The sequence below is a fragment of the Tachypleus tridentatus genome, chromosome 4, assembly GCF_004210375.1.
Source record: "Tachypleus tridentatus isolate NWPU-2018 chromosome 4, ASM421037v1, whole genome shotgun sequence".
In the NCBI taxonomy this organism is placed as follows: Eukaryota; Metazoa; Arthropoda; class Merostomata; order Xiphosura; family Limulidae; genus Tachypleus; species Tachypleus tridentatus.
This window is the reverse complement of record NC_134828.1, coordinates 2869149-2896837: the sequence shown is the minus strand read 5'-3', so window position 1 is coordinate 2896837 and position 27689 is coordinate 2869149. Positions and strand designations below refer to the sequence as shown.

The 27689-nt window shown below is 34.0% G+C and overlaps 1 protein-coding gene across 2 annotated transcripts in view; it reads right to left on the bottom strand.

Moving 5' to 3' along the window:
- The window catches only part of LOC143248450 (uncharacterized), a 60750-nt gene that overhangs the window by 11195 nt on the left and 21866 nt on the right, over positions 1 to 27689 (bottom strand). Inside the window, exons 4-7 of one of the 2 annotated variants that reach the window (XM_076496823.1) lie at positions 26964 to 27239; positions 17257 to 17511; positions 13878 to 14340; positions 3136 to 3281 (exon numbers count right to left, since the gene is read on the bottom strand). In XM_076496823.1, the coding sequence (XP_076352938.1) occupies positions 3136 to 3281; positions 13878 to 14340; positions 17257 to 17511; positions 26964 to 27239 (1140 nt within the window). The remainder of the gene's footprint in view (positions 1 to 3135; positions 3282 to 13877; positions 14341 to 17256; positions 17512 to 26963; positions 27240 to 27689) is intronic. The other variant, XM_076496824.1, reaches the window with a different exon arrangement.

Genomic DNA, 27689 nt, shown 5'->3' with positions numbered 1-27689 from the left:
TAAGGAAAGGGAGGTTATACAAATTACAATATTTTATTATTGTTTAGTGAAAACAAATTACATTGAGAGTGATAATAAGGGAAAGGGGAAGTTATGCAAATTACAATATTTTATTATTGTTTAGTGAAAAACAAATTACATTGAGAGTCATAATGAGGGAAAGGGGAGGTTATGCAAATTACAATATTTTATTATTGTTTAGTGAAAAACAAAATACATTGAGAGTGATAATAAGGGAAAGGGGAGGTTACGCAAATTACAATATTTTATTATTGTTTAGTGAAAAACAAAATACATTGAGAGTGATAATAAGGAAAGGGAGGTTATGCAAATTACAATATTTTATTATTGTTTAGTGAAAAACAAAATACATTGAGAGTGATAATAAGGGAAAGGGGAGGTTATGCAAATTACAATATTTTATTATTGTTTAGTGAAAAACAAATTACATTGAGAGTGATAATAAGGGAAAGGGGAGGTTATGCAAATTACAATATTTTATTATTGTTTAGTGAAAAACAAATTACATTGAGAGTGATAATAAGGGAAAGGGGAAGTTATGCAAATTACAATATTTTATTATTGTTTAGTGAAAAACAAATTACATTGAGAGTCATAATGAGGGAAAGGAGAGGTTATGCAAATTACAATATTTTATTATTGTTTAGTGAAAAACAAAATACATTGAGAGTGATAATAAGGGAAAGGGGAGGTTACGCAAATTACAATATTTTATTATTGTTTAGTGAAAAACAAAATACATTGAGAGTGATAATAAGGGAAAGGGGAGGTTATGCAAATTACAATATTTTATTATTGTTTAGTGAAAAACAAAATACATTGAGAGTGATAATAAGGGAAAGGGGAGGTTATGCAAATTACAATATTTTACTATTGTTTAGTAAACTATTGTCCCCAGCTGGATGCTACTTACTGCTATCCCCAGCTAGATGTTACTTACTGCTGTCCCCAGCTGGATGTTACTTACTGTTGTCTCCAGCTGGATGTTACTTACTGCTGTCCCCAGCTGGATGTTACTTACTGCTGTCTCCAGCTGGATGATACTTACTGCTGTGCCCAGCTGGATGTTACTTACTGCTGTCCCCAGCTGGGACAGCGGTAAGTCTTCAGATTTACAGAGCTAGAACCAGGGGTTCGACTCCTTTCGGTGGACACAGCAGATAGCCCGATGTCGCTTTGCTATGATAAAACAAACACACACACTTACTGCTATTCGACAAAAACTCTATGTTGTCAAACCTGGAGAAAAAGAAATACATTAAAAAAATTCATAACTTTTAAAATGTTCGTTTCCAACTTTGTTGTTGTTTTGAATTAAGCACAAAGCTACTCAATGGGCTATCTGTGCTCTGCCCACCACGGGTATCGAAATCCGGTTTTCAGCGTTGTAAGTCCGCAGACATACCGCTGAGCCACTAGGGGGGCCTTCCAAACTTCACCAGTCATTTGAGAAATCTAGTAATCAGACGCATCCATAGGTTTAGGGGGGGGGGATTAGAAAGGGGCTGCACAATTTGTACTCGAATGAGGTTATGAGAAGTAAGGAAACTAAAGTCTGAGGAATAATTATTTCTGAGACTAATCTTTAAGAAACCATTTAATTTGAACATTATGAAGTGTATTTGGAACCTTAACATTGCTTTATGAATGTTGACTTACGTTGTGTTAGGAATTATTAAAAATTATTATTTGAATATAATTAGTACTTATAAGTTAAAATAACAAGTTTATCTACCATTCAACAATGATTAGTAACTACCCAATTTAATACAGAAAATGTGATTAGTAACTACCCAATTTAATACAGAAAATGTGATTAGTAACTACCCAATTTAATACAGAAAATGTGATTAGTAACTACCAAATTTAATACAGAAAATGTGATTAGTAACTACCCAATTTAATACAGAAAATGTGATTAGTAACTACCAAATTTAATACAGAAAATGTGATTAGTAACTACCCAATTTAATACAGAAAATGTGATTAGTAACTACCCAACTTAATACAGAAAATGTGATTAGTAACTACCCAACTTAATACAGAAAATGTGATTAGTAACTACCCAATTTAATACAGAAAATGTGATTAGTCACTACCCAATTTAATACAGAAAATGTGATTAGTAACTACCCAATTTAAAACAGAAAATGTGATTAGTAACTACCCAATTTAATACAGAAAATGTGATTAGTAACTACCCAACTTAATACAGAAAATGTGATTAGTAACTACCCAATTTAATACAGAAAATGTGATTAGTCACTACCCAATTTAATACAGAAAATGTGATTAGTAACTACCCAATTTAAAACAGAAAATGTGATTAGTAACTACCCAATTTAATACAGAAAATGTGATTAGTAACTACCCAATTTAATACAGAAAATGTGATTAGTAACTACCAAATTTAATACAGAAAATGTGATTAGTAACTACCCAATTTAATACAGAAAATGTGATTAGTAACTACCCAACTTAATACAGAAAATGTGATTAGTAACTACCCAACTTAATACAGAAAATGTGATTAGTAACTACCCAATTTAATACAGAAAATGTGATTAGTCACTACCCAATTTAATACAGAAAATGTGATTAGTAACTACCCAATTTAAAACAGAAAATGTGATTAGTAACTACCCAATTTAATACAGAAAATGTGATTAGTAACTACCCAATTTAATACAGAAAATGTGTGTGAACAGCCGTATCTGTTGCAACATAGGGGACAGCCCTCCAGCCGTATCTGTTGAAACATGGGGGACAGCCCTCCAGCCTTATCTGTTGAAACATAGGGGACAGCCCTCCAGCCGTATCTGTTGCAACATAGGGGACAGCCCTCCAGCCGTATCTGTTGAAACATAGTGGACTGCCCTCCAGCCGTATCTGTTGCTACATAGGGGACAGCCCTCCAGCCGTATCTGTTGAAACATAGTGGACTGCCCTCCAGCCGTATCTGTTGCAACATAGGGGACAGCCCTCCCGCATGAACCCAGAAGAATTAGGACAAGTACTGTAACTGAGAGAACGCCCTATAAATCCACTTCCAAACACGTATCTCAAACAAATAACTTTATTTGTGATACTGTAACAAGTAGTTTTAAAACTTACCATCCAAACAGTTACCTCCTCCCGGTCCGAAACCATCTCTTTCAAAATAATCAAACTGAGTGTTTTGATCGAAATGGGAAGGATTGTTGATCCTTAGTTGAGACAAATCTATGTCGCTTAGTTCACAGTTGTCTGGAGCGAACGGTCTGGAAATGTGAAACTTTCTCAATCTACAACCATACTGATTTAAATTACATTTAAAAAACAACCTAATTTGGTAAATTTAAAATATAATAATAAAGCAAAATTATAATTTATGTTATCTGGATAGCATCACGTAGAATATTCAGTTTTATCAGAAATTAAATGTATTTTCGTGTTAGTTGTGAAATGGTAAGTTTATAAAAGTTTATTTAAGTACTAATAATCGTAATTAGAATTTTTAACACGAACAACTCCTTTTGCGCATGTCAGACCAGAGACCTCTACGATTCAAGAACCATCGTCTTTAATCGAGAGATACTCCTGAGAAACACAATCAACAGTATATTTGTTCGGTTATTTGATTCAAATAACAGGGTATTTTAAGTATCTCTAGTTACTACCCTGTAATATCTAGCTCTTTATAAAGTCTGTCGTGTGTTGTGTCTTATATCTTAAGTATTTTTTAGTTTCTAACCTGTAATCTCTAGCTCTTTATAAAGTCTGTCGTGTGTTGTGTCTTATATTTTAAGTATCTCTAGTTATTAACCTGTAATATCTAGCTCTTTATAAAATCTGTCATGTGTTGCGTCTTATATCTTAAGTATCTCTAGTTACTAACATCTAATATCTAGCTCTTTATAAAGTCTGTCGTGTGTTATGTCTTATACTTTAAGTATCTCTAGTTACTAACCTGTAATTTCTAGCTCTTTATAAAGTCTGTCGTGTGTTGTGTCTTATATTTTAAGTATCTCTAGTTACTAACCTGTAATTTCTAGCTCTTTATAAAGTCTGTCGTGTGTTGTGTCTTATATCTTAAGTATCTCTAGTTTCTAACCTGTAATCTCTAGCTCTTTATAAAGTCTGTCGTGTGTTGTGTCTTATATCTTAAGTATCTCCAGTTTCTAACCTGTAATTTCTAGCTCTTTATAAAGTCTGTCGTGTGTTGTGTCTTATATCTTAAGTATCTCTAGTTTCTAACCTGTAATCTCTAGCTCTTTATAAAGTCTGTCGTGTGTTGTGTCTTATATTTTAAGTATCTCTAGTTACTAACCTGTAATTTCTAGCTCTTTATAAAGTCTGTCGTGTGTTGTGTCTTATATTTTAAGTATCTCTAGTTACTAACCTGTAATTTCTAGCTCTCTATAAAGTCTGTCGTGTGTTGTGTCTTATATTTTAAGTATCTCTAGTTACTAACCTGTTCTTTAAAGAACGACAGATAAAGTCTGTCATGTGTCGTGTCTTACTATCTCTAGTTACTAATCTGTAATATCTAGCTCTTTATAAAGTCTGTCGTGTGTTGCTTCTTATATTCTAAGTATCTCTAGTTACTAACCTGTAATATGTAGCTCTTTATAAAGTCTGTCGTGTGTTGCGTCTTATATTTTAAGTATCTCTAGTTACTAACCTGTAATTTCTAGCTCTTTATAAAGTCTGTCGTGTGTTGCGTCTTATATTCTAAGTATCTCTAGTTACTAACCTGTAATTTCTAGCTCTTTATAAAGTCTGTCGTGTGTTGTGTCTTATATTTTAAGTATCTCTAGTTACTAACCTGTAATTTCTAGCTCTTTATAAAGTCTGTCGTGTGTTGTGTCTTATATCTTAAGTATCTCTAGTTTCTAACCTGTAATCTCTAGCTCTTTATAAAGTCTGTCGTGTGTTGTGTCTTATATCTTAAGTATCTCTAGTTTCTAACCTGTAATTTCTAGCTCTTTATAAAGTCTGTCGTGTGTTGTGTCTTATATCTTAAGTATCTCTAGTTACTAACCTGTAATTTCTAGCTCTTTATAAAGTCTGTCGTGTGTTGTGTCTTATATTTTAAGTATCTCTAGTTACTAACCTGTAATTTCTAGCTCTCTATAAAGTCTGTCGTGTGTTGTGTCTTATATTTTAAGTATCTCTAGTTACTAACCTGTTCTTTAAAGAACGACAGATAAAGTCTGTCATGTGTCGTGTCTTACTATCTCTAGTTACTAATCTGTAATATCTAGCTCTTTATAAAGTCTGTCGTGTGTTGCTTCTTATATTCTAAGTATCTCTAGTTACTAACCTGTAATATGTAGCTCTTTATAAAGTCTGTCGTGTGTTGCGTCTTATATTTTAAGTATCTCTAGTTACTAACCTGTAATTTCTAGCTCTTTATAAAGTCTGTCGTGTGTTGCTTCTTATATTCTAAGTATTTCTAGTTACTAACCTGTAATTTCTAGCTCTTTATAAAGTCTGTCGTGTGTTGTGTCTTATATTTTAAGTATCTCTAGTTACTAACCTGTAATTTCTAGCTCTTTATAAAGTCTGTCGTGTGTTGTGTCTTATATCTTAAGTATCTCTAGTTTCTAACCTGTAATCTCTAGCTCTTTATAAAGTCTGTCGTGTGTTGTGTCTTATATCTTAAGTATCTCCAGTTTCTAACCTGTAATTTCTAGCTCTTTATAAAGTCTGTCGTGTGTTGTGTCTTATATCTTAAGTATCTCTAGTTTCTAACCTGTAATCTCTAGCTCTTTATAAAGTCTGTCGTGTGTTGTGTCTTATATTTTAAGTATCTCTAGTTACTAACCTGTAATTTCTAGCTCTTTATAAAGTCTGTCGTGTGTTGTGTCTTATATTTTAAGTATCTCTAGTTACTAACCTGTAATTTCTAGCTCTCTATAAAGTCTGTCGTGTGTTTGTGTCTTATATTTTAAGTATCTCTAGTTACTAACCTGTTCTTTAAAGAACGACAGATAAAGTCTGTCATGTGTCGTGTCTTACTATCTCTAGTTACTAATCTGTAATATCTAGCTCTTTATAAAGTCTGCGTGTGTTGCTTCTTATATTCTAAGTATCTCTAGTTACTAACCTGTAATATGTAGCTCTTTATAAAGTCTGTCGTGTGTTGCGTCTTATATTTTAAGTATCTCTAGTTACTAACCTGTAATTTCTAGCTCTTTATAAAGTCTGTCGTGTGTTGCGTCTTATATTCTAAGTATCTCTAGTTACTAACCTGTAATTTCTAGCTCTTTATAAAGTCTGTCGTGTGTTGTGTCTTATATTTTAAGTATCTCTAGTTACTAACCTGTAATTTCTAGCTCTTTATAAAGTCTGTCGTGTGTTGTGTCTTATATCTTAAGTATCTCTAGTTTCTAACCTGTAATCTCTAGCTCTTTATAAAGTCTGTCGTGTGTTGTGTCTTATATCTTAAGTATCTCTAGTTTCTAACCTGTAATTTCTAGCTCTTTATAAAGTCTGTCGTGTGTTGTGTCTTATATCTTAAGTATCTCTAGTTTCTAACCTGTAATCTCTAGCTCTTTATAAAGTCTGTCGTGTGTTGTGTCTTATATTTTAAGTATCTCTAGTTACTAACCTGTAATTTCTAGCTCTTTATAAAGTCTGTCGTGTGTTGTGTCTTATATTTTAAGTATCTCTAGTTACTAACCTGTAATTTCTAGCTCTCTATAAAGTCTGTCGTGTGTTGTGTGTTATATTTTAAGTATCTCTAGTTACTAACCTGTTCTTTAAAGAACGACAGATAAAGTCTGTCATGTGTCGTGTCTTACTATCTCTAGTTACTAATCTGTAATATCTAGCTCTTTATAAAGTCTGTCGTGTGTTGCTTCTTATATTCTAAGTATCTCTAGTTACTAACCTGTAATATGTAGCTCTTTATAAAGTCTGTCGTGTGTTGCGTCTTATATTTTAAGTATCTCTAGTTACTAATCTGTAATTTCTAGCTCTTTATAAAGTCTGTCGTGTGTTGCGTCTTATATTTTAAGTATCTCTAGTTACTAACCTGTAATTTCTAGCTCTTTATAAAGTCTGTCGTGTGTTGTGTCTTATATTTTCAGTATCTCTAGTTACTAACCTGTAATTTCTAGCTCTTTATAAAGTCTGTCGTGTGTTGTGTCTTATATTCTAAGTATCTCTAGTTACTAACCTGTAATTTCTAGCTCTTTATAAAGTCTGTCGTGTGTTATGTCTTATATTTTAAGTATCTCTAGTTACTAACCTGTAATTTCTAGCTCTTTATAAAGTCTGTCGTGTGTTGCGTCTTATATTTTAAGTATCTCTAGTTACTAACCTGTAATTTCTAGCTCTTTATAAAGTCTGTCGTGTGTTGCGTCTTATATTCTAAGTATCTCTAGTTACTAACCTGTAAGATGTAGCTCTTTATAAAGTCTGTCGTGTGTTGCGTCTTATATTTTAAGTATCTCCAGTTACTAACCTGTAATATCTAGCTCTTTATAAAGTCTGTCGTGTGTTGTGTCTTATACTTTAAGTATCTCTAGTTACTACCCTGTAATATCTAGCTCTTTATAAAGTCTGTCGTGTGTTGCGTCTTATATTTTAAGTATCTCTAGTTACTAACCTGTAATTTCTAGCTCTTTATAAAGTCTGTCGTGTGTTGCGTCTTATATTCTAAGTATCTCTAGTTACTAACCTGTAATATCTAGCTCTTTATAAAGTCTGTCGTGTGTTGTGTCTTATACTTTAAGTATCTCTAGTTACTACCCTGTAATATCTAGCTCTTTATAAAGTCTGTCGTGTGTTGCGTCTTATATTTTAAGTATCTCTAGTTACTAACCTGTAATTTCTAGCTCTTTATAAAGTCTGTCGTGTGTTGCGTCTTATATTCTAAGTATCTCTAGTTACTAACCTGTAAGATGTAGCTCTTTATAAAGTCTGTCGTGTGTTGCGTCTTATATTTTAAGTATCTCCAGTTACTAACCTGTAATTTCTAGCTCTTTATAAAGTCTGTCATGTGTTGCATCTTATATTTTAAGTATATCTAGTTACTAACCTGTAATATCTAGCTCTTTATAAAGTCTGTCGTGTGTTGCGTCTTATATTTTAAGTATCTCTAGTTACTAACCTGTAATATCTAGCTCTTTATAAAGTCTGTCGTGTGTTGTGTCTTATACTTTATGTATCTCTTGTTACTACCCTGTAATATCTAGCTCTTTATAAAGTCTGTCGTGTGTTGCGTCTTATATTTTAAGTATCTCTAGTTACTAACCTGTAATTTCTAGCTCTTTATAAAGTCTGTCGTGTGTTGCGTCTTATATTTTAAGTATCTCTAGTTACTAACTTGTAATATGTAGCTCTTTATAAAGTCTGTCGTGTATTGTGTCTTATATTTTCAGTATCTCTAGTTACTAACCTGTAATTTCTAGCTCTTTATAAAGTCTGTCGTGTGTTGCGTCTTATATTTTCAGTATCTCTAGTTACTAACCTGTAATTTCTAGCTCTTTATAAAGTCTGTCATGTGTTGTGTCTTATATTCTAAGTATCTCTAGTTACTAACCTGTAATTTCTAGCTCTTTATAAAGTCTGTCGTGTGTTATGTCTTATATTTTAAGTATCTCTAGTTACTAACCTGTAATATCTAGCTCTTTATAAAGTCTGTCGTGTGTTGCGTCTTATATTCTAAGTATCTCTAGTTACTAACCTGTAATATCTAGCTCTTTATAAAGTCTGTCGTGTGTTGCGTCTTATATTTTAAGTATCTCTAGTTACTAACCTGTAATATCTAGCTCTTTATAAAGTCTGTCGTGTGTTGCGTCTTATATTTTAAATATCTCCAGTTACTAACCTGTAATTTCTAGCTCTTTATAAAGTCTGTCATGTGTTGCATCTTATATTTTAAGTATCTCTAGTTACCAACCTGTAATATCTAGCTCTTTATAAAGTCTGTCGTGTGTTGCGTCTTATATTCTAAGTATCTCTAGTTACTAACCTGTAATATCTAGCTCTTTATAAAGTCTGTCGTGTGTTGTGTCTTATATTTTAAGTATCTCTAGTTACTACCCTGTAATATCTAGCTCTTTATAAAGTCTGTCGTGTGTTGCGTCTTATATTTTAAGTATCTCTAGTTACTAACCTGTAATTTCTAGCTCTTTATAAAGTCTGTCGTGTGTTGCGTCTTATATTTTAAGTATCTCTAGTTACTAACCTGTAATTTCTAGCTCTTTATAAAGTCTGTCGTGTGTTGCGTCTTATATTTTAAGTATCTCTAGTTACTAACCTGTAATTTCTAGCTCTTTATAAAGTCTGTCGTGTATTGCTTCTTATATTTTAAGTATCTCTAGTTACTAACCTGTAATATCTAGCTCTTTATAAAGTCTGTCGTGTGTTGTGTCTTATATTTTAAGTATCTCTAGTTACTAATCTGTAATTTCTCGCTCTTTATAAAGTCTGTCGTGTATTGTGTCTTATATTTTAAGTATCTCTAGTTACTAACCTGTAATATCTAGCTCTTTATAAAGTCTGTCATGTGTCGTGTCTTACTATCTCTAGTTACTAACCTGTAATTTCTAGCTCTTTATAAAGTCTGTCGTGTGTTGCGTCTTATATTCTAAGTATCTCTAGTTACTAACCTGTAATATCTAGCTCTTTATAAAGTCTGTCGTGTGTTGCGTCTTATATTTTAAGTATCTCTAGTTACTAACCTGTAATTTCTAGCTCTTTATAAAGTCTGTCGTGTGTTGCGTCTTATATTCTAAGTATCTCTAGTTACTAACCTGTAATATCTAGCTCTTTATAAAGTCTGTCGTGTGTTGCGTCTTATATTTTAAGTATCTCTAGTTACTAACCTGTAATATCTAGCTCTTTATAAAGTCTGTCATGTGTCGTGTCTTACTATCTCTAGTTACTAACCTGTAATTTCTAGCTCTTTATAAAGTCTGTCGTGTGTTGCGTCTTATATTCTAAGTATCTCTAGTTACTAACCTGTAATATCTAGCTCTTTATAAAGTCTGTCGTGTGTTGCGTCTTATATTTTAAGTATCTCTAGTTACTAACCTGTAATATCTAGCTCTTTATAAAGTCTGTCATGTGTCGTGTCTTACTATCTCTAGTTACTAACCTGTAATATCTAGATCTTTATAAAGTCTGTCGTGTGTTGCGTCTTATATTCTAAGTATCTCTAGTTACTAACCTGTAATATCTAGCTCTTTATAAAGTCTGTCGTGTTTTGCGTCTTATATTTTAAGTATCTCTAGTTACTAACCTGTAATATCTAGCTCTTTATAAAGTCTGTCGTGTATTGCGTCTTATATTTTAAGTATCTCTAGTTACTAACCTGTAATATCTAGCTCTTTATAAAGTCTGTCGTGTGTTGCGTCTTATATTTTAAGTATCTCTAGTTACTAACCTGTAATATCTAGCTCTTTATAAAGTCTGTCGTGTGTTGCGTCTTATATTTTCAGTATCTCTAGTTACTAACCTGTAATATCTAGCTCTTTATAAAGTCTGTCTTGTGTTGCGTCTTATATTTTAAGTATCTCTAGTTACTAACCTGTAATATCTAGCTCTTTATAAAGTCTGTCGTGTGTTGTGTCTTATACTTTAAGTATCTCTAGTTACTACCCTGTAATATCTAGCTCTTTATAAAGTCTGTCGTGTGTTGTGTCTTATATTCTAAGTATCTCTAGTTACTAACCTGTAATTTCTAGCTCTTTATAAAGTCTGTCGTGTGTTGCGTTTTATATTCTAAGTATCTCTAGTTACTAACCTGTAATATCTAGCTCTTTATCAAGTCTGTCGTGTGTTGCATCTTATATTTTAAGTATCTCTAGTTACTAACCTGTAATATCTAGCTCTTTATAAAGTCTGTCGTGTGTTGTGTCTTATATCTTAAGTATCTGTAGTTCCTAACCTGTAATTTCTAGCTCTTTATAAAGTCTGTCGTGTGTTATGTCTTATATTTTAAGTATCTCTAGTTACTAACCTGTAATTGAAAGAACAACAGATAAAGTCTGTCGTGTTGTTGTGTCTTATATTTTATGTATCTCTGGTTACTGACCTGTAATTTCTAGCTCTTTATAAAGTCTGTCGTGTGTTGCGTCTTATATTTTAAGTATCTCTAGTTACTAACCTGTAATATCTAGCTCTTTATAAAGCCTGTCTTGTGTTGCGTCTTATATTTTAAGTATCTCTAGTTACTAACCTGTAATATCTAGCTCTTTATAAAGCCTGTCTTGTGCTGCGTCTTATATTTTAAGTATCTCTAGTTACTAACCTGTAATATCTAGCTCTTTATAAAGTTTGTCGTGTGTTGCGTCTTATATTCTAAGTATCTCTAGTTACTAACCTGTAATATCTAGCTCTTTATAAAGTCTGTCGTGTGTTGCGTCTTATATTTTAAGTATCTCTAGTTACTAACCTGTAATATCTAGCTCTTTATAAAGTCTGTCGTGTGTTGCGTCTTATATTTTAAGTATCTCTAGTTACTAACCTGTAATATCTAGATCTTTATAAAGTCTGTCGTGTGTTGCGTCTTATATTCTAAGTATCTCTAGTTACTAACCTGTAATATCTAGCTCTTTATAAAGTCTGTCGTGTGTTGTGTCTTATATTTTAAGTATCTCTAGTTACTAATCTGTAATTTCTCGCTCTTTATAAAGTCTGTCGTGTATTGTGTCTTATATTTTAAGTATCTCTAGTTACTAACCTGTAATATCTAGCTCTTTATAAAGTCTGTCATGTGTCGTGTCTTACTATCTCTAGTTACTAACCTGTAATTTCTAGCTCTTTATAAAGTCTGTCGTGTGTTGCGTCTTATATTCTAAGTATCTCTAGTTACTAACCTGTAATATCTAGCTCTTTATAAAGTCTGTCGTGTGTTGCGTCTTATATTTTAAGTATCTCTAGTTACTAACCTGTAATATCTAGCTCTTTATAAAGTCTGTCATGTGTCGTGTCTTACTATCTCTAGTTACTAACCTGTAATTTCTAGCTCTTTATAAAGTCTGTCGTGTGTTGCGTCTTATATTCTAAGTATCTCTAGTTACTAACCTGTAATATCTAGCTCTTTATAAAGTCTGTCGTGTGTTGTGTCTTATATTTTAAGTATCTCTAGTTACTAACCTGTAATATCTAGCTCTTTATAAAGTCTGTCATGTGTCGTGTCTTACTATCTCTAGTTACTAACCTGTAATATCTAGATCTTTATAAAGTCTGTCGTGTGTTGCGTCTTATATTCTAAGTATCTCTAGTTACTAACCTGTAATATCTAGCTCTTTATAAAGTCTGTCGTGTGTTGCGTCTTATATTTTAAGTATCTCTAGTTACTAACCTGTAATATCTAGCTCTTTATAAAGTCTGTCGTGTTGCGTCTTATATTTTAAGTATCTCTAGTTACTAACCTGTAATATCTAGCTCTTTATAAAGTCTGTCGTGTGTTGCGTCTTATATTTTAAGTATCTCTAGTTACTAACCTGTAATATCTAGCTCTTTATAAAGTCTGTCGTGTGTTGCGTCTTATATTTTCAGTATCTCTAGTTACTAACCTGTAATATCTAGCTCTTTATAAAGTCTGTCTTGTGTTGCGTCTTATATTTTAAGTATCTCTAGTTACTAACCTGTAATATCTAGCTCTTTATAAAGTCTGTCGTGTGTTGTGTCTTATATTTTAAGTATCTCTAGTTACTACCCTGTAATATCTAGCTCTTTATAAAGTCTGTCGTGTGTTGTGTCTTATATTCTAAGTATCTCTAGTTACTAACCTGTAATTTCTAGCTCTTTATAAAGTCTGTCGTGTGTTGCGTTTTATATTCTAAGTATCTCTAGTTACTAACCTGTAATATCTAGCTCTTTATCAAGTCTGTCGTGTGTTGTATCTTATATTTTAAGTATCTCTAGTTACTAACCTGTAATATCTAGCTCTTTATAAAGTCTGTCGTGTGTTGTGTCTTATATCTTAAGTATCTGTAGTTCCTAACCTGTAATTTCTAGCTCTTTATAAAGTCTGTCGTGTGTTATGTCTTATATTTTAAGTATCTCTAGTTACTAACCTGTAATTGAAAGAACAACAGATAAAGTCTGTCGTGTGTTGTGTCTTATATTTTATGTATCTCTGGTTACTGACCTGTAATTTCTAGCTCTTTATAAAGTCTGTCGTGTGTTGCGTCTTATATTTTAAGTATCTCTAGTTACTAACCTGTAATATCTAGCTCTTTATAAAGCCTGTCTTGTGCTGCGTCTTATATTTTAAGTATCTCTAGTTACTAACCTGTAATATCTAGCTCTTTATAAAGCCTGTCTTGTGCTGCGTCTTATATTTTAAGTATCTCTAGTTACTAACCTGTAATATCTAGCTCTTTATAAAGTTTGTCGTGTGTTGCGTCTTATATTCTAAGTATCTCTAGTTACTAACCTGTAATATCTAGCTCTTTATAAAGTCTGTCGTGTGTTGCGTCTTATATTTTAAGTATCTCTAGTTACTAACCTGTAATATCTAGCTCTTTATAAAGTCTGTCGTGTGTTGCGTCTTATATTTTAAGTATCTCTAGTTACTAACCTGTAATATCTAGATCTTTATAAAGTCTGTCGTGTGTTGCGTCTTATATTCTAAGTATCTCTAGTTACTAACCTGTAATATCTAGCTCTTTATAAAGTCTGTCGTGTGTTGCGTCTTATATTTTAAGTATCTCTAGTTACTAACCTGTAATATCTATCTCTTTATAAAGTCTGTCGTGTATTGCGTCTTATATTTTAAGTATCTCTAGTTACTAACCTGTAATTTCTAGCTCTTTATAAAGTCTGTCGTGTGTTATGTCTTATATTTTAAGTATCTCTAGTTACTAACCTGTAATTTAAAGAACGACAGATAAAGTATAGTTACTAACCTGTAATTGAAAGAACGACAGATAAAGTCTCGAGCTTCTAAACAAGCACGTTCGCACTCTTCGATTCTATCAGTTTGAAGCACGCGCCGGATGTAAAATCTGGTGATTCTGAGGCCTTCCCTCAACCTATGAAAAGGTCGTCCTTCTCCAACCCCTCCTGGTGGACAAACTGGGTAGACTCCAGGATTGGGTGGACGTCGAGGACCAGGGGGATATGGTGCAGGATAACGACGATCTATTCCAAAACTCCCCCCGTAACGATCATCAGGAGGAGGTGGGTACTGAACAGGATAACTACTCCAGAAGTATGGCCTGGCATTCCACCTGTTCTCTCCCCAGCCGCCGCTTCCTCCCCCGTAGTCTGATCTATCATCCAAACGACCTCCGCCGCGATATCCTCCATAGCTTCCCCCGTATCCTCCTCTTCCAGGGTATCGAGATCCTCTAGGGGATTCAGTTCTTCCTGTAGAAATAAGAATAATAACACTACGGTAATACTTCGGACAGAAGTAATATTAAGTCATAATAACTAAAGCCTTAAAAACAAAGTTCGAGTTGGATTACCGTTTATACAGAGGTCATCAACCATCATAAACAAGTAATATTACTTATTAAAAACTAACAGTAGTAATGATACCTGGGTATGGCATCAATCAATCACTCAATTCGTTAAAATAACGGTTTGGTTTTGAATTTCGCGCAAAGCTACACGAGGGCTATCTGCGCTAGCCGTCCGTAGTTTAGCAGTGTAATACTAAAGGAAAGGCAGCTATTCATCACCACCCACCGCCAACTCTTGGGCTACTAACGAATAGTGGGATTGAAGGGGCGAGCATGTTTTGTGGGACGGGGAATCTAACCTGCGACCCTCGGATTACGAGTTTGGTGACTTGATCACCTGGCTATGCCAAACCTCATTAAAATAATAAGAATAAGCCAATCATGAATGGTAAAACCAATTATACTAGGGTGGCTCAGCCAGTTCGGCAACAATTCTCTTCTTTCAAATAGAACCAACGACAAAGTATGACGGCATCAAACTACGACTCAAAGTATGACAGTTTCAAAGTATGCACAGAATGTAATGATATAAAAGACTGTTTAGTGTAAATATTGTTAATTAATTTATTAAATATTGTTAATTAATTTAAATATTGTTAATTAATTTAAATATTGTTAACTGATTCCTTAAATATTATTAATCAATTTATTCTTTACGTCAATAGTTTATGATTGTATAGTTTTTATTCATAAAAAGAGAATTAAAAACAATTATTTTAAAGTAAATGTTGTGGCAAATTTAATGACGTAACTCGATAAGAGTTTGTAAGTCACTGATGTCGAGATTGCCGAACGTCGCGTGAAATTGGTTGATTTAGAGAATATAGTGAGCAGACGGTTAAGTAATAAACATATAAATAGTGTAAAATGAATGGGAAAGTAAGGCCCGGCATGGCCAGGTGGTTAGGGCGCTCGACTTGGAATATGAGGGTCGTAGGATTGAGTCACCGTCACACCAAACATTTCCGCTCTTTTAACCGTGGGGACGCCATAATATCACGGTCAATCCCACAATTCGTTGATAAAAGAGTAGTCCAAGAGTTGGCGGTGATGACTAGTTGCCTTTCCCTCGCATTACATTGTCAATTGAGGAACGGCTAGAGCAGATAGCCCTCGTGCAGCTTTGCGAGAAATTCAAAACAAACAAACAAACTGGAAAAGTAGACAAACAAAGACAAAGCAGACGAGAAGTAAAGCTACGATAAGGATTTCGTTGTAGGACAAAGAGCCTAACATCTGTTATGTTAGAATGAAACCAGCGGTGTTGAAACAAGAAATAATAATAATTTATTTCGTCAATGAAAAGTCCTCCGCTGGTACAGTGGTACGTCTTCGGATTTACAACGCTAAAATCAGGGGTTCGATTCCCCGCGGTGGGCTCAGCAGATAATCCAATGTGGCTTTGCTATAAGAAAACGCACACTCGTCAATGAAAGTTCTAAAATAACTTCTGTGAACTTTAACAAAAAGAGAAAAGTAGCAGACGATTTTAGAAGTATACAATACAACTGTGATAACTCGACCGTAAAGGAAGTGAATTATATTTGGATGGTTTAATGATAATGATAGAAGAAAATAGTTCGGCTCGTCAGTTGAAATTCTAAAAGAATTAAACTGGCCTAAGTGAACCTTTTATAAGAAGAACAGAACTATGATATATAGCGTTCATGATATGCTTATGAACTCTATATCGTAAATAAGTTGTAAATATGATTATATAGTTCCGAATATGTATATATAAGCGATAGCTGATCTTAGGATTTATGTATTGTTTGGTGATATTTGAATTTTGCCATAATTATAAATTAAAGTTATGAAAATTTAGTTCAAATATACGTTAACAGAAAAACAAAGCAAATAATTTCCTTTTATTTGTAAACGATCCATCAAAAAACTCATTTTCGCAGAGTTTCAAAGCTGAGTTCTTCATAAACATTTTTTCCAAAACTCAAATTTCCAAAAACAGTAAACACGATTTTTCGAAGAAAACTAACCAAAATGGGAAAACAAAAACAAACTCAATTGAGAAATATATTTGGCCTTGAAAGCTGAAAGATGCCCAAAAGAAAGATTTATATCATTACTGTAACCAAAAAAACTAATACCGATTATCGCATTTTCATTAAAAAATCTAGGAATATTCCATTTATTTCAGGACAACTATTGTTTTTATAATTAACCACATTTTAGCACCAAACATTCCTGCTTACAAAAAAAACAAAACAAATATTGTCATTTCCAAAATCAAGCATAGCTTTCTCTTTATAAAGTTAGATAACCACAGGTCCCGGCATGGCCAAGCGTGTTAAGGCGTGCGACTCGTAATCTGAGGGTCGCGGGTTCGCATCCTGGTTGCGCCAAACATGCTCGCCCTCCAAGCCGTGGGGGCGTTATAATGTGACGGTCAGTCCCACTATTCGTTGGTAAAAGAGTAGCCCAAGAGTTGGCGGTGGGCAGTGATGACTAACTGCCTTCCCTCTAGTCTTACACTGCTAAATTAGGGACGGCTAGCACAGATAGCCCTCGAGTAGCTTTGTGCGAAAATCAAAGAACAAAAAAAACAACAACAGATAACCACAGAATACGTTTTATTAATTCAGTTTTTAACAAAATTATTTTTACCTGTATCTCACAATTTCGAAAAATGATACTACAGAACACACATCTTGGATAAACTTTCATTGATTATTTTAAAAGCAAGTTATTTCTGGATCTTGAACATGAAAACAGGAAACCCTGTGAGAATCGTTACGTAAGACACACGAGATCAAGCACGTTATGCCTAACTGTCACAAGACCTTAGCTCACGACTACTTACTCCATTTAAACTCGTAAAAGTCGTAGTAATCATCGTCGACCAAGTTAGGCCTACCATTCCGATGACCTTCGTAGCTACTAAATCGGCAAGTTTGATAACGCGAGCTGAACTCAACTGACCAACAATCGCGGCCATAACGCCTCATGCACTCGTCCAGACATTCTCGGAAGGAGAAGGCTTTGATCTCTGCCTCGTGAGATCCAGCTAACCGTTTCCTTTGGTAGCACTCGTAGGAGGCGTTGTTCAAGAGGTTATCTAGGGGCGAGAGTATGGCACAAGTTTAAACAAAGTAGATTTTTAAAAGAATTTACTTAGTGTATTCTGTTTTCATCCCTACAAATAAAATTATTTGTTATTTCATGTATTGTAAATTACCCTAAAAATGTTTGACTGCTTAGTTTAAAACTGATATTAATTATTTGAGACTGTCAAGCTGTCTCATTCTCGTTTTCCTAGAGATAACCAGTACTGTGGAAACAACGTTTTCTCGCTATTTCCAACAAATCCGATCTGAACTTATAAACTTTTGACCACCCCTAGAAAAAAAAGAATTATTAACCGTTTCATCCAGACTGTAAGTTATCAAAGTATAATGAAAAAATATATTGCAAAACACAAAATAAAACATGTAGTTCTGTTGGTATTGATGACAAAGTTCCAAACAACTATGGTCAAAGTTTATATTTTCACCTTTTTACACATATTTTTGAGGTTATCATGTTGTTAGTAAATGACATAGCTACTCTATGAAACAAAGTACTGTTGGTACTTATCAGCACGGATCACAATGTTAGTAAATGACATAGCTACTCTATGAAACAAAGTACTGTTGGTACTTATCAGTACGGTATCATGTTGTTAGTAAATGACATAGCTACTCTATGAAACAAAGTACTGTTGGTACTTATCAGCACAGATCACAATGTTAGTAAATGACATAGCTACTCTATGAAACAAAGTACTGTTGGTACTTATCAGCACGGATCACAATGTTAGTAAATGACATAGCTACTCTATGTAACAAAGTACTGTTGGTACTTATCAGTACGGTATCATGTTGTTAGTAAATGACATAGCTACTCTATGAAACAAAGTACTGTTGGTACTTATCAGCACGGATCACAATGTTAGTAAATGACATAGCTACTCTATGAAACAAAGTACTGTTGGTACTTATCAGCACGGATCACAATGTTAGTAAATGACATAGCTACTCTATGAAACAAAGTACTGTTGGTACTTATCAGTACGGATCACAATGTTAGTAAATGACATAGCTACTCTATGAAACAAAGTACTGTTGGTACTTATCAGCACGGATCACAATGTTAGTAAATGACATAGCTACTCTATGAAACAAAGTACTGTTGGTACTTATCAGCACGGATCACAATGTTAGTAAGTGACATAGCTACTCTATGTAACAAAGTACTGTTGGTACTTATCAGCACGGATCACAATGTTAGTAAATGACATAGCTACTCTATGAAACAAAGTACTGTTGGTACTTATCAGCACGGATCACAATGTTAGTAAATGACATAGCTACTCTATGAAACAAAGTACTGTTGGTACTTATCAGCACGGATCACAATGTTAGTAAATGACATAGCTACTCTATGAAACAAAGTACTGTTGGTACTTATCAGTAGGGTATCATGTTGTTAGTAAATGACATAGCTACTCTATGAAACAAAGTACTGTTGGTACTTATCAGTAGGGTATCATGTTGTTAGTAAATGACATAGCTACTCTATGAAACAAAGTACTGTTGGTACTTATCAGCACGGATCACAATGTTAGTAAATGACATAGCTACTCTATGAAACAAAGTACTGTTGGTACTTATCAGTACGGATCACAATGTTAGTAAATGACATAGCTACTCTATGAAACAAAGTACTATTGGTACTTATCAGCACGGATCACAATGTTAGTAAATGACATAGCTACTCTATGAAACAAAGTACTGTTGGTACTTATCAGCACGGATCACAATGTTAGTAAATGACATAGCTACTCTATGAAACAAAGCACTGTTGGTACTTATCAGTACGGTATCATGTTGTTAGTAAATGACATAGCTACTCTATGAAACAAAGTACTGTTGGTACTTATCAGCACGGATCACAATGTTAGTAAATGACATAGCTACTCTATGAAACAAAGTACTGTTGGTACTTATCAGCACGGATCACAATGTTAGTAAATGACATAGCTACTCTATGAAACAAAGTACTGTTGGTACTTATCAGTACGGATCACAATGTTAGTAAATGACATAGCTACTCTATGAAACAAAGTACTGTTGGTACTTATCAGTACGGTATCATGTTGTTAGTAAATGACATAGCTACTCTATGAAACAAAGTACTGTTGGTACTTATCAGTACGGATCACAATGTTAGTAAATGACATAGCTACTCTATGAAACAAAGTACTGTTGGTACTTATCAGCACGGATCACAATGTTAGTAAATGACATAGCTACTCTATGAAACAAAGTACTGTTGGTACTTATCAGCACGGATCACAATGTTAGTAAATGACATAGCTACTCTATGAAACAAAGTACTGTTGGTACTTATCAGCACGGATCACAATGTTAGTAAATGACATAGCTACTCTATGAAACAAAGTACTGTTGGTACTTATCAGCACGGATCACAATGTTAGTAAATGACATAGCTACTCTATGAAACAAAGTACTGTTGGTACTTATCAGTACGGTATCATGTTGTTAGTAAATGACATAGCTATTCTATGAAACAAAGTACTGTTGGTACTTATCAGCACGGATCACAATGTTAGTAAATGACATAGCTACTCTATGAAACAAAGTACTGTTGGTACTTATCAGCACGGATCACAATGTTAGTAAATGACATAGCTACTCTATGAAACAAAGTACTGTTGGTACTTATCAGCACGGATCACAATGTTAGTAAATGACATAGCTACTCTATGAAACAAAGTACTGTTGGTACTTATCAGTACGGTATCATGTTGTTAGTAAATGACATAGCTACTATATGAAACAAAGTACTGTTGGTACTTATCAGTACGGATCACGATATTTCAACATAAATCTGCTCAGAATTTCTACTCCCAATATTTTCACACTTATTTCTTATGTTTATTTTACTGTCAGTGCTGATGTTCAAACCGTTCGAAAATAAAGCAATGAATCGCCACTCTAAATAATAAACTTCACGTGACTTCGAAAACATGTTGGGTAATGTTTATTGGCTTGTTTCTAGTACAATAATTACAACAATTATTGTGTTAAGTACTATATAAAAGGGAAAGAAAACATTCACAATATGACTGTGTATAAAACCTGATCCAGTAAACTTATGTATTTGAATGTTAGTTACAATTTAGGTGTAAAAGTGTAGAAGAACTTCCTGTTTAACCACACTTACACAGTAACAAATAAATACATAATTTCCAGTGATATAAATATGACCAATTTATCTAATATTTCTCACTTAGCGTTACAGTCTGAGTAGCCTTACAGAAAATGGGTGTTAGTACAGTTTATGAAGACAAGTTAATTCATCAAAGCATTCGGTTTTTAGAACCAATGAAGTAATATAAGTGTTACAAAGGTTTTAGAAGTATATAATGCCAGTAAAGAAATGAAGTTTTATTAATAACACTGACGGACACAAAATGATTATTTCAGTCAGCCATAGTCAATATTTAACTAGTATTATAAACAACATGAAACAATGGTTATCCACACCAACTTCTTTTCATGAACCAAATGGGTCATGGCTGGAACTTTTAATTCCATGTCAAACATAATTTCTAAGCTCCATACTTTAGAAATAAATGAATGGCTAACAAAGGTAAATCCAGGCTTTGGAGAAAGGAAATAGAGTTCCTTTGTAAACGTTTCATACTGCTACTTCCAAACACAATCACGACATACAAATACTTTCTAGAAAACTGTGAGCACCATATGCTATCAGATCTTAATATTCTAATCCGGTATTTAAAAGGCATCCCATACAATTCTTCTGATTCAAAACTGGAAACCAGATGACTATGTATCCAATGACTTAGATCTCAGTTGACACATAAACACGAGTATCCCAGTCCAAGAAACTCACTAGTGACCAAGCTTGGAAGTTTTGTTAATAAGTTGTCTAGGAATTCAAATGTTCAAGGTGAAAGAAAATTATTATTTTAATTACATTTTAAAATGTAGATTTTAATTTCAATTACAACTTACAGGCACTATTTCTGAAGTATGTGTTTTTTATGTCTTCGTGACGTAATAGTTGTTAATCATAAGAACACTTTCAAATCGCTTCACTCACTTCTTTAACTACCACTACGCCGCTGGAGATAACCTCCACAAAGTAATAATAAACTCCAATAATAAAAGAAAAAATAACTGCTGTAATATATTATAAGGAACAACATGGTCTGGCCACTGCTGTCTCCAGACTTTTTACTTCCTGAATACGTGTGGAACGAAACCAACATATATTTAAAATATATGACGTCATACAATGTAATAACACTGTGGCAGTGCATTTCTACAACATAATGTCTAAATATCTACCTGAATGACACAAACACTAGAAGTTGTTTATTTTGATCAGTCCAGTGTTTAACACAAAATAATATTAGATTATAATAGCATTTGTACCATATTTGTTATATAGTGTGAGACCGTGTCTTTCAAAACTTCACTCTTGAAACTCGTACTTGGATGGTTACAAGTTCAAGACCTGCTCGCAACATGTTGTTTTCTCTTTGAACAATACTTTTTACTCAAGTTGTTCTAGTTTATCCAGTAGTATGATGGGTACAAGCTGACAACTGGAACGTTAATTAGTTGTTTACAGCTGACACCTGGAACGTTAATTAGTTGTTTCTAGCTGACACCTGGAACGTTAATTAGTTGTTTCTAGCTGACAACTGGAACGTTAATTAGTTGTTTCTAGCTGACACCTGGAACGTTAATTAGTTGTTTCTAGCTGACAGCTGGAACGTTAATTAGTTGTTTACAGCTGACACCTGGAACGTTAATTAGTTGTTTACAGCTGACACCTGGAACGTTAATTAGTTGTTTCTAGCTGACACCTGGAACGTTAATTAGTTGTTTCTAGCTGACACCTGGAACGTTAATTAGTTGTTTCTAGCTGACACCTGGAACGTTAATTAGTTGTTTCTAGCTGACACCTGGAACGTTAATTAGTTGTTTCTAGCTGACACCTGGAACGTTAATTAGTTGTTTACAGCTGACACCTGGAACGTTAATTAGTTGTTTCTAGCTGACACCTGGAACGTTAATTAGTTGTTTCTAGCTGACACCTGGAACGTTAATTAGTTGTTTCTAGCTGACACCTGGAACGTTAATTAGTTGTTTCTAGCTGACACCTGGAACGTTAATTAGTTGTTTCTATCTGACTACTGGAACGTTAATTAGTTGTTTCTAGCTGACAACTGGAACGTTAATTATTTGTTTCCAGCTGACAACTGGAACGTTAATTAGTTGTTTACAGCTGACACCTGGAACGTTAATTAGTTGTTTACAGCTGACACCTGGAACGTTAATTAGTTGTTTCTAGCTGACAACTGGAACGTTAATTAGTTGTTTCTAGCTGACAACTGGAACGTTAATCAGTTGTTTCTAGCTGACAACTGGAACGTTAATCAGTTGTTTCTAGCTGACAACTGGAACGTTAATTAGTTGTTTCTAGCTGACAACTGAAACGTTAATCAGTTGTTTCCACCATCTTTATCAGTTTATGTTCACCTACAAGTTTTAAATCGCATCTCAGTATTGGAAGGGATCTAACCTTGAATTTGATGGTAACGCAATTGTCTTTGTACTGTTTTAACTAATAAGTTATTCAGTTGTGTTAGTACTGTTATAACCAATAAGTTGTCTAGTTGTTTTAGTACTGTTATAACTTATAAGTTGTTCAGTTGTTTTGGTACTGTTATAACTAATAAGTTGTTCAGTTGATTTAGTACTGTTATAACTAATAAGTTGTTCAGTTGATTTAGTACTGTTATAGCCAATAAGTTGTTCAGTTGTATTAGTAGTGTTATAACCAATAAGTTGTTTAGTTGTACTATTATTATCTTTATTTTCATTTTATCTTCAGCTGTGTGTCTCCTTCCAAATATCTGATTGATATTATTGTAAGATTCTTTCCAGTACACATGTTAGTGTATACAGCTCTACAATACGTCATCCTATCACGTGTTGCTTGTAAGTTACAACAAATGTATTTCAGTGTCGACACTTTACTTGTTAAAAAACGTTTTACTAGAAAACCTTTGTATGTTCAAACCTTCATTCTAGTTGGTTCAACACTCACATGGTTTCATGAACTATCAGATGCGATCCTAAAGTTCTTGGGCTAGGTAATATTTACTCAAGGGTTTTAGAGTAGGTTAAGGATTGGATATCTGAGTCACTAACTAATATCTTATGTAAGTTATTGAAGAAATACCAGAAGTCTGGAAGTTGTTTTCATGTTACTTATCCTTTCAAGGAAGATTATAACACTTGTCACAGTAACTACAGGTCTATTAATCTCATACCAATGGTGAGAAGTCTGCTTGATGGTGCTTTGAAAGGCCCTTTATTTAACAAAGTTTAAAATTTTATTGAATAGCCAGAATGGTTTCACTAGGGAATATCTTGTCCTACAGGTCTTCTGACGTTCTTTGAAGACGTCAGGCAAATGAGTGTACGGATATAGTTTGATATATCTATGTTATCAGAAAGTATTTGACAAGGTACAACATGAAAGGTTTATTAAAAAGTTTTCTCTTTAGTTGTGGGAGAGAGGTTGGTTCACTTAATAGAAAACTGGCTACCCGGAAGAAAGCAGAGGGTTGCTATAAATGGAGTTCAATCAAACTGGAACAAGTGGGATACATCAGTCAAACTGAAACTAAACTAAACTAAACTAACATGGCAGGGGTTCAGTTTAGAGAGAGAGAACTCTTCTGATTTCTCTCTCCAACTGGGGTGTTCAGGAACTTTGTAGTTCCTCTTCGTCCCCTTTCGTGGATTGTTATTAAGATTAAGTGGTGATTTTTTTTTATTATTATTTTAATAAATTAATTATCGTTATTATTCTTGACTTTTTGGGTGGAGAATGTCTCTCTAAATGTTGTTTTGGGTGGAGGCAAAGGCAGCAGTGGAAAGAAAGGCCGGGACCTGTCCCGAAAGGAAAAAGTTGGGCAGATGTGAACATGAATGTAATTCATTCAAATCCAGATCAAATCAAACGGCCCGATTCAGGGTCTGGCAAAAGTTGCCTGGGCTGGGATCTAGAAATCCAATGCCTGAAGATTTTGATGTGGGAAACAGGAGTGCTCCGAGAAAACCCACTTTCACACGACAGGCGCCGAAAGTTTGCCTGTCGTGTGCCCTGTACCTGAAAAAGGAATTCATGTTAATAACATGGATTTTATTTATTTAGATTCTTTGTTGAGTGGATTGTGATTCTTGAAATATGTTGTAAGGTGATATGTATTTTGTTGGTGCACTTAATAATTTGTGTAGTGATGCCGTTAGTTTGTTTCTATTTTCTGCTTTCAAACTGGATTCAGTGTTAGGACATTTGCTCTTTTTGATTTACATCAATGACGTAGACAAATGAATGGTCTACAGACTGTCTACATGCTGCTGAAGACATTAACGTTTAGGATGTCTGCTGGTTGTGAGATGGATAAAGAAATGGTATTTTATTATATATAAATAATTTTTTCAATCACATTAACTCTATACATCCCAAAATTAACTTCACATGTGAACAGGAAGAAAGCAATCAAATATCATTTTTTTAACCTCAAAACTACAAGAACCGATACACAACTCAAAACAGAAATCCACCGAAAACTCACCCATACTGGACTATACATTCCTTGGGACTCAGCACATGAAACAAAACAAAAACTCAACATACTAATAAACCAAATAAACACAGCCATAAAACTATGCTCACCAGATAAAATTAACGATGAATTAGACAAAATAAAACAATACTTTATCAACATCAATAAGTTTCCTCCACAAACCGTAGAAAACATTATACGCACACACCTAGACAGAAAGCAAAACGAACCAACTAATGTAAATATATCTCACGAATCAAAAAATCACGAAACCATATACTGCTGCATACCATATATTCCTGACATCAGCAAACAAATAACCAACATTTGGCAAAAACTAGTAACAAAATATGACATTCCAGTTAATACCAAATTTATTCAAAAACCAGGCACAAAACTGAGGTCTATACTATGTAAAAACTACACTGACAAACACCACACCAACATTATTTATAAAATACAATGTGATAACTGCCACGACTTCTATATTGGAGAAACAAGTAGAAAAATGGAAACCAGATTCAAAGAACATAAAAAAGTCACCTTCACACGTTTTCGAACACTGCAAGTCAAATAAACACAACATAACCATAGAAAACACTCAAATACTAAATAAATAAACAAACATAAACAAATGCAAAATTAAAGAAGCCTTACTTATACAACAACTTAAATCCAAAATAAACCAACACAAAGGAACACCTTTATACCTATATTAAAAAATAATATAATAAATAATAATAATAAAAATAAATAATATAAAATTATATATTCAAACATCTAAGCTTGCCCTCTACATTCCGACACTCAGTTACACAACCCCTTCAAACATGTGGTCAGCTACTGGTCAGTTACCTCTTTCTTTGTGAAACTGACAATTACCGAAGATGAGCGAACAACGTGTTTCAAGTAATCGCTGTTTAAATATTAAAATCTAATTAAGAAATTTTAAAATTCGTTTTATTTGATTATCTAGATTTTAATGTTTAAACATCGTTTACTTGTGTTTCAAACAATCCGTGATGACGAGAAAACCCACTTATAGAGAAAAATATATATGTAAAAAACGGCTGGTATGAATAGAGAAAATTCTATGTAGAGGAGCGAACAACGTTTCGAACTTCTTCGGTCATCGTCAGGTTCAGTGGATTATTGTAATGTTTTGAATTTCGCGCAAAGCTACACGATGGCTAACTGCACTAGCAGTCCCTAATTTAGCAGTGTAAGACTAGAGGGAAGGCAGCTAGTTTTCACCACCCACCGCCAACTCTTGGGCTACTCTTTTACCAACGAATAGTGGGATTGTCGTCACACTATATCTTCCCCACGGCTATTTTCTCCCACACGCTATCAGCATGTTTGGTGTGATGGAGATTCGAACCCGCGACTCTCAGATTGCGAGTCTAACTATACAGATAGTCATTACTGAACTCTCACTTAAAGTGCCAGTATAATAATTACTGATACGAAATTGTCGACGAAGTTTGTTTGTTTCGAGTATTAGCCGCAATAAAATGCTACATAAGGGTTGTGCTACATAAGGGTTGTGTATGTCATCAGTCCTTACAAACAGACCAGATAGAAAGCAGCTAGCCAACAGTATCTAACGCCAAATTTTGGGATACTCTAATTTAATAATGAATGCCTTGATGCTAGTGTAGGAAACACAATACTGCAGAAGCGGGGCCCGAACCATGGACCATCGGAAGAATTCACAATCCGATAAGTTAACCCTTTGCCTCTAGCCACCTATCGGCCATAAAAATAAACCTAAATACGATCTTTATAAATTATTAATCAGTTAAAAGTCAAACTGAAACCACACATACCTGATAAACACATGTTTTCCATGTAGTCACTGTTCGAATCTTGACGAAAGGAATCAGGTGCCGTGTACTTTGTCCCTCGGCTGATTCGACATTTCTGACCTGCGCGATCAAACGTTGCCGAGCGACAGACGAAATTATATTCGTTGAGACATTTGTCTTGGCATTCTGTCCTGTCGGAAGCAAACACTTCATTGTCGTCGTCTCGCTCAAATTTGTACCCTGGTGTTCTTTCGAAGACATACAACTGGTCAGCACATTCTGTGCTCACTTTCGCGGCTGGAGAAATAAACATTTTACTCTCACAACGTGTGTTATTTATGTGTTAAAGGAAGTGATGGCTGTGGAGGGCGAAGACTGTCATATGAGCGTATTTCTCTCATTGTATTTTCGTTATCAATCGTAGGTACATTTGACTTGAAAAGACTAATGAATTAGTATTACAGTGAAGTTTTTAGGAGCACATTTGTTCATTTGATAATGACAGTTGAATTCTCGTGTTCCGCCCACTTCCACCAACCCACCCATGAAAACTCAAGTTCAGTCAAATAAAAACAACATATACTAAAAACACGCTAACTGAAAGTAAAAACACAACAACTAATTTTCACTTTATAAATCTCACTTTATATACATGAGAGAGACCACTGACGTTAAATATTAGTTGGTTTACTGTTTATATACATGAGAGAGACCACTGACGTTAAATATTAGTTGGTTTACTGTTTA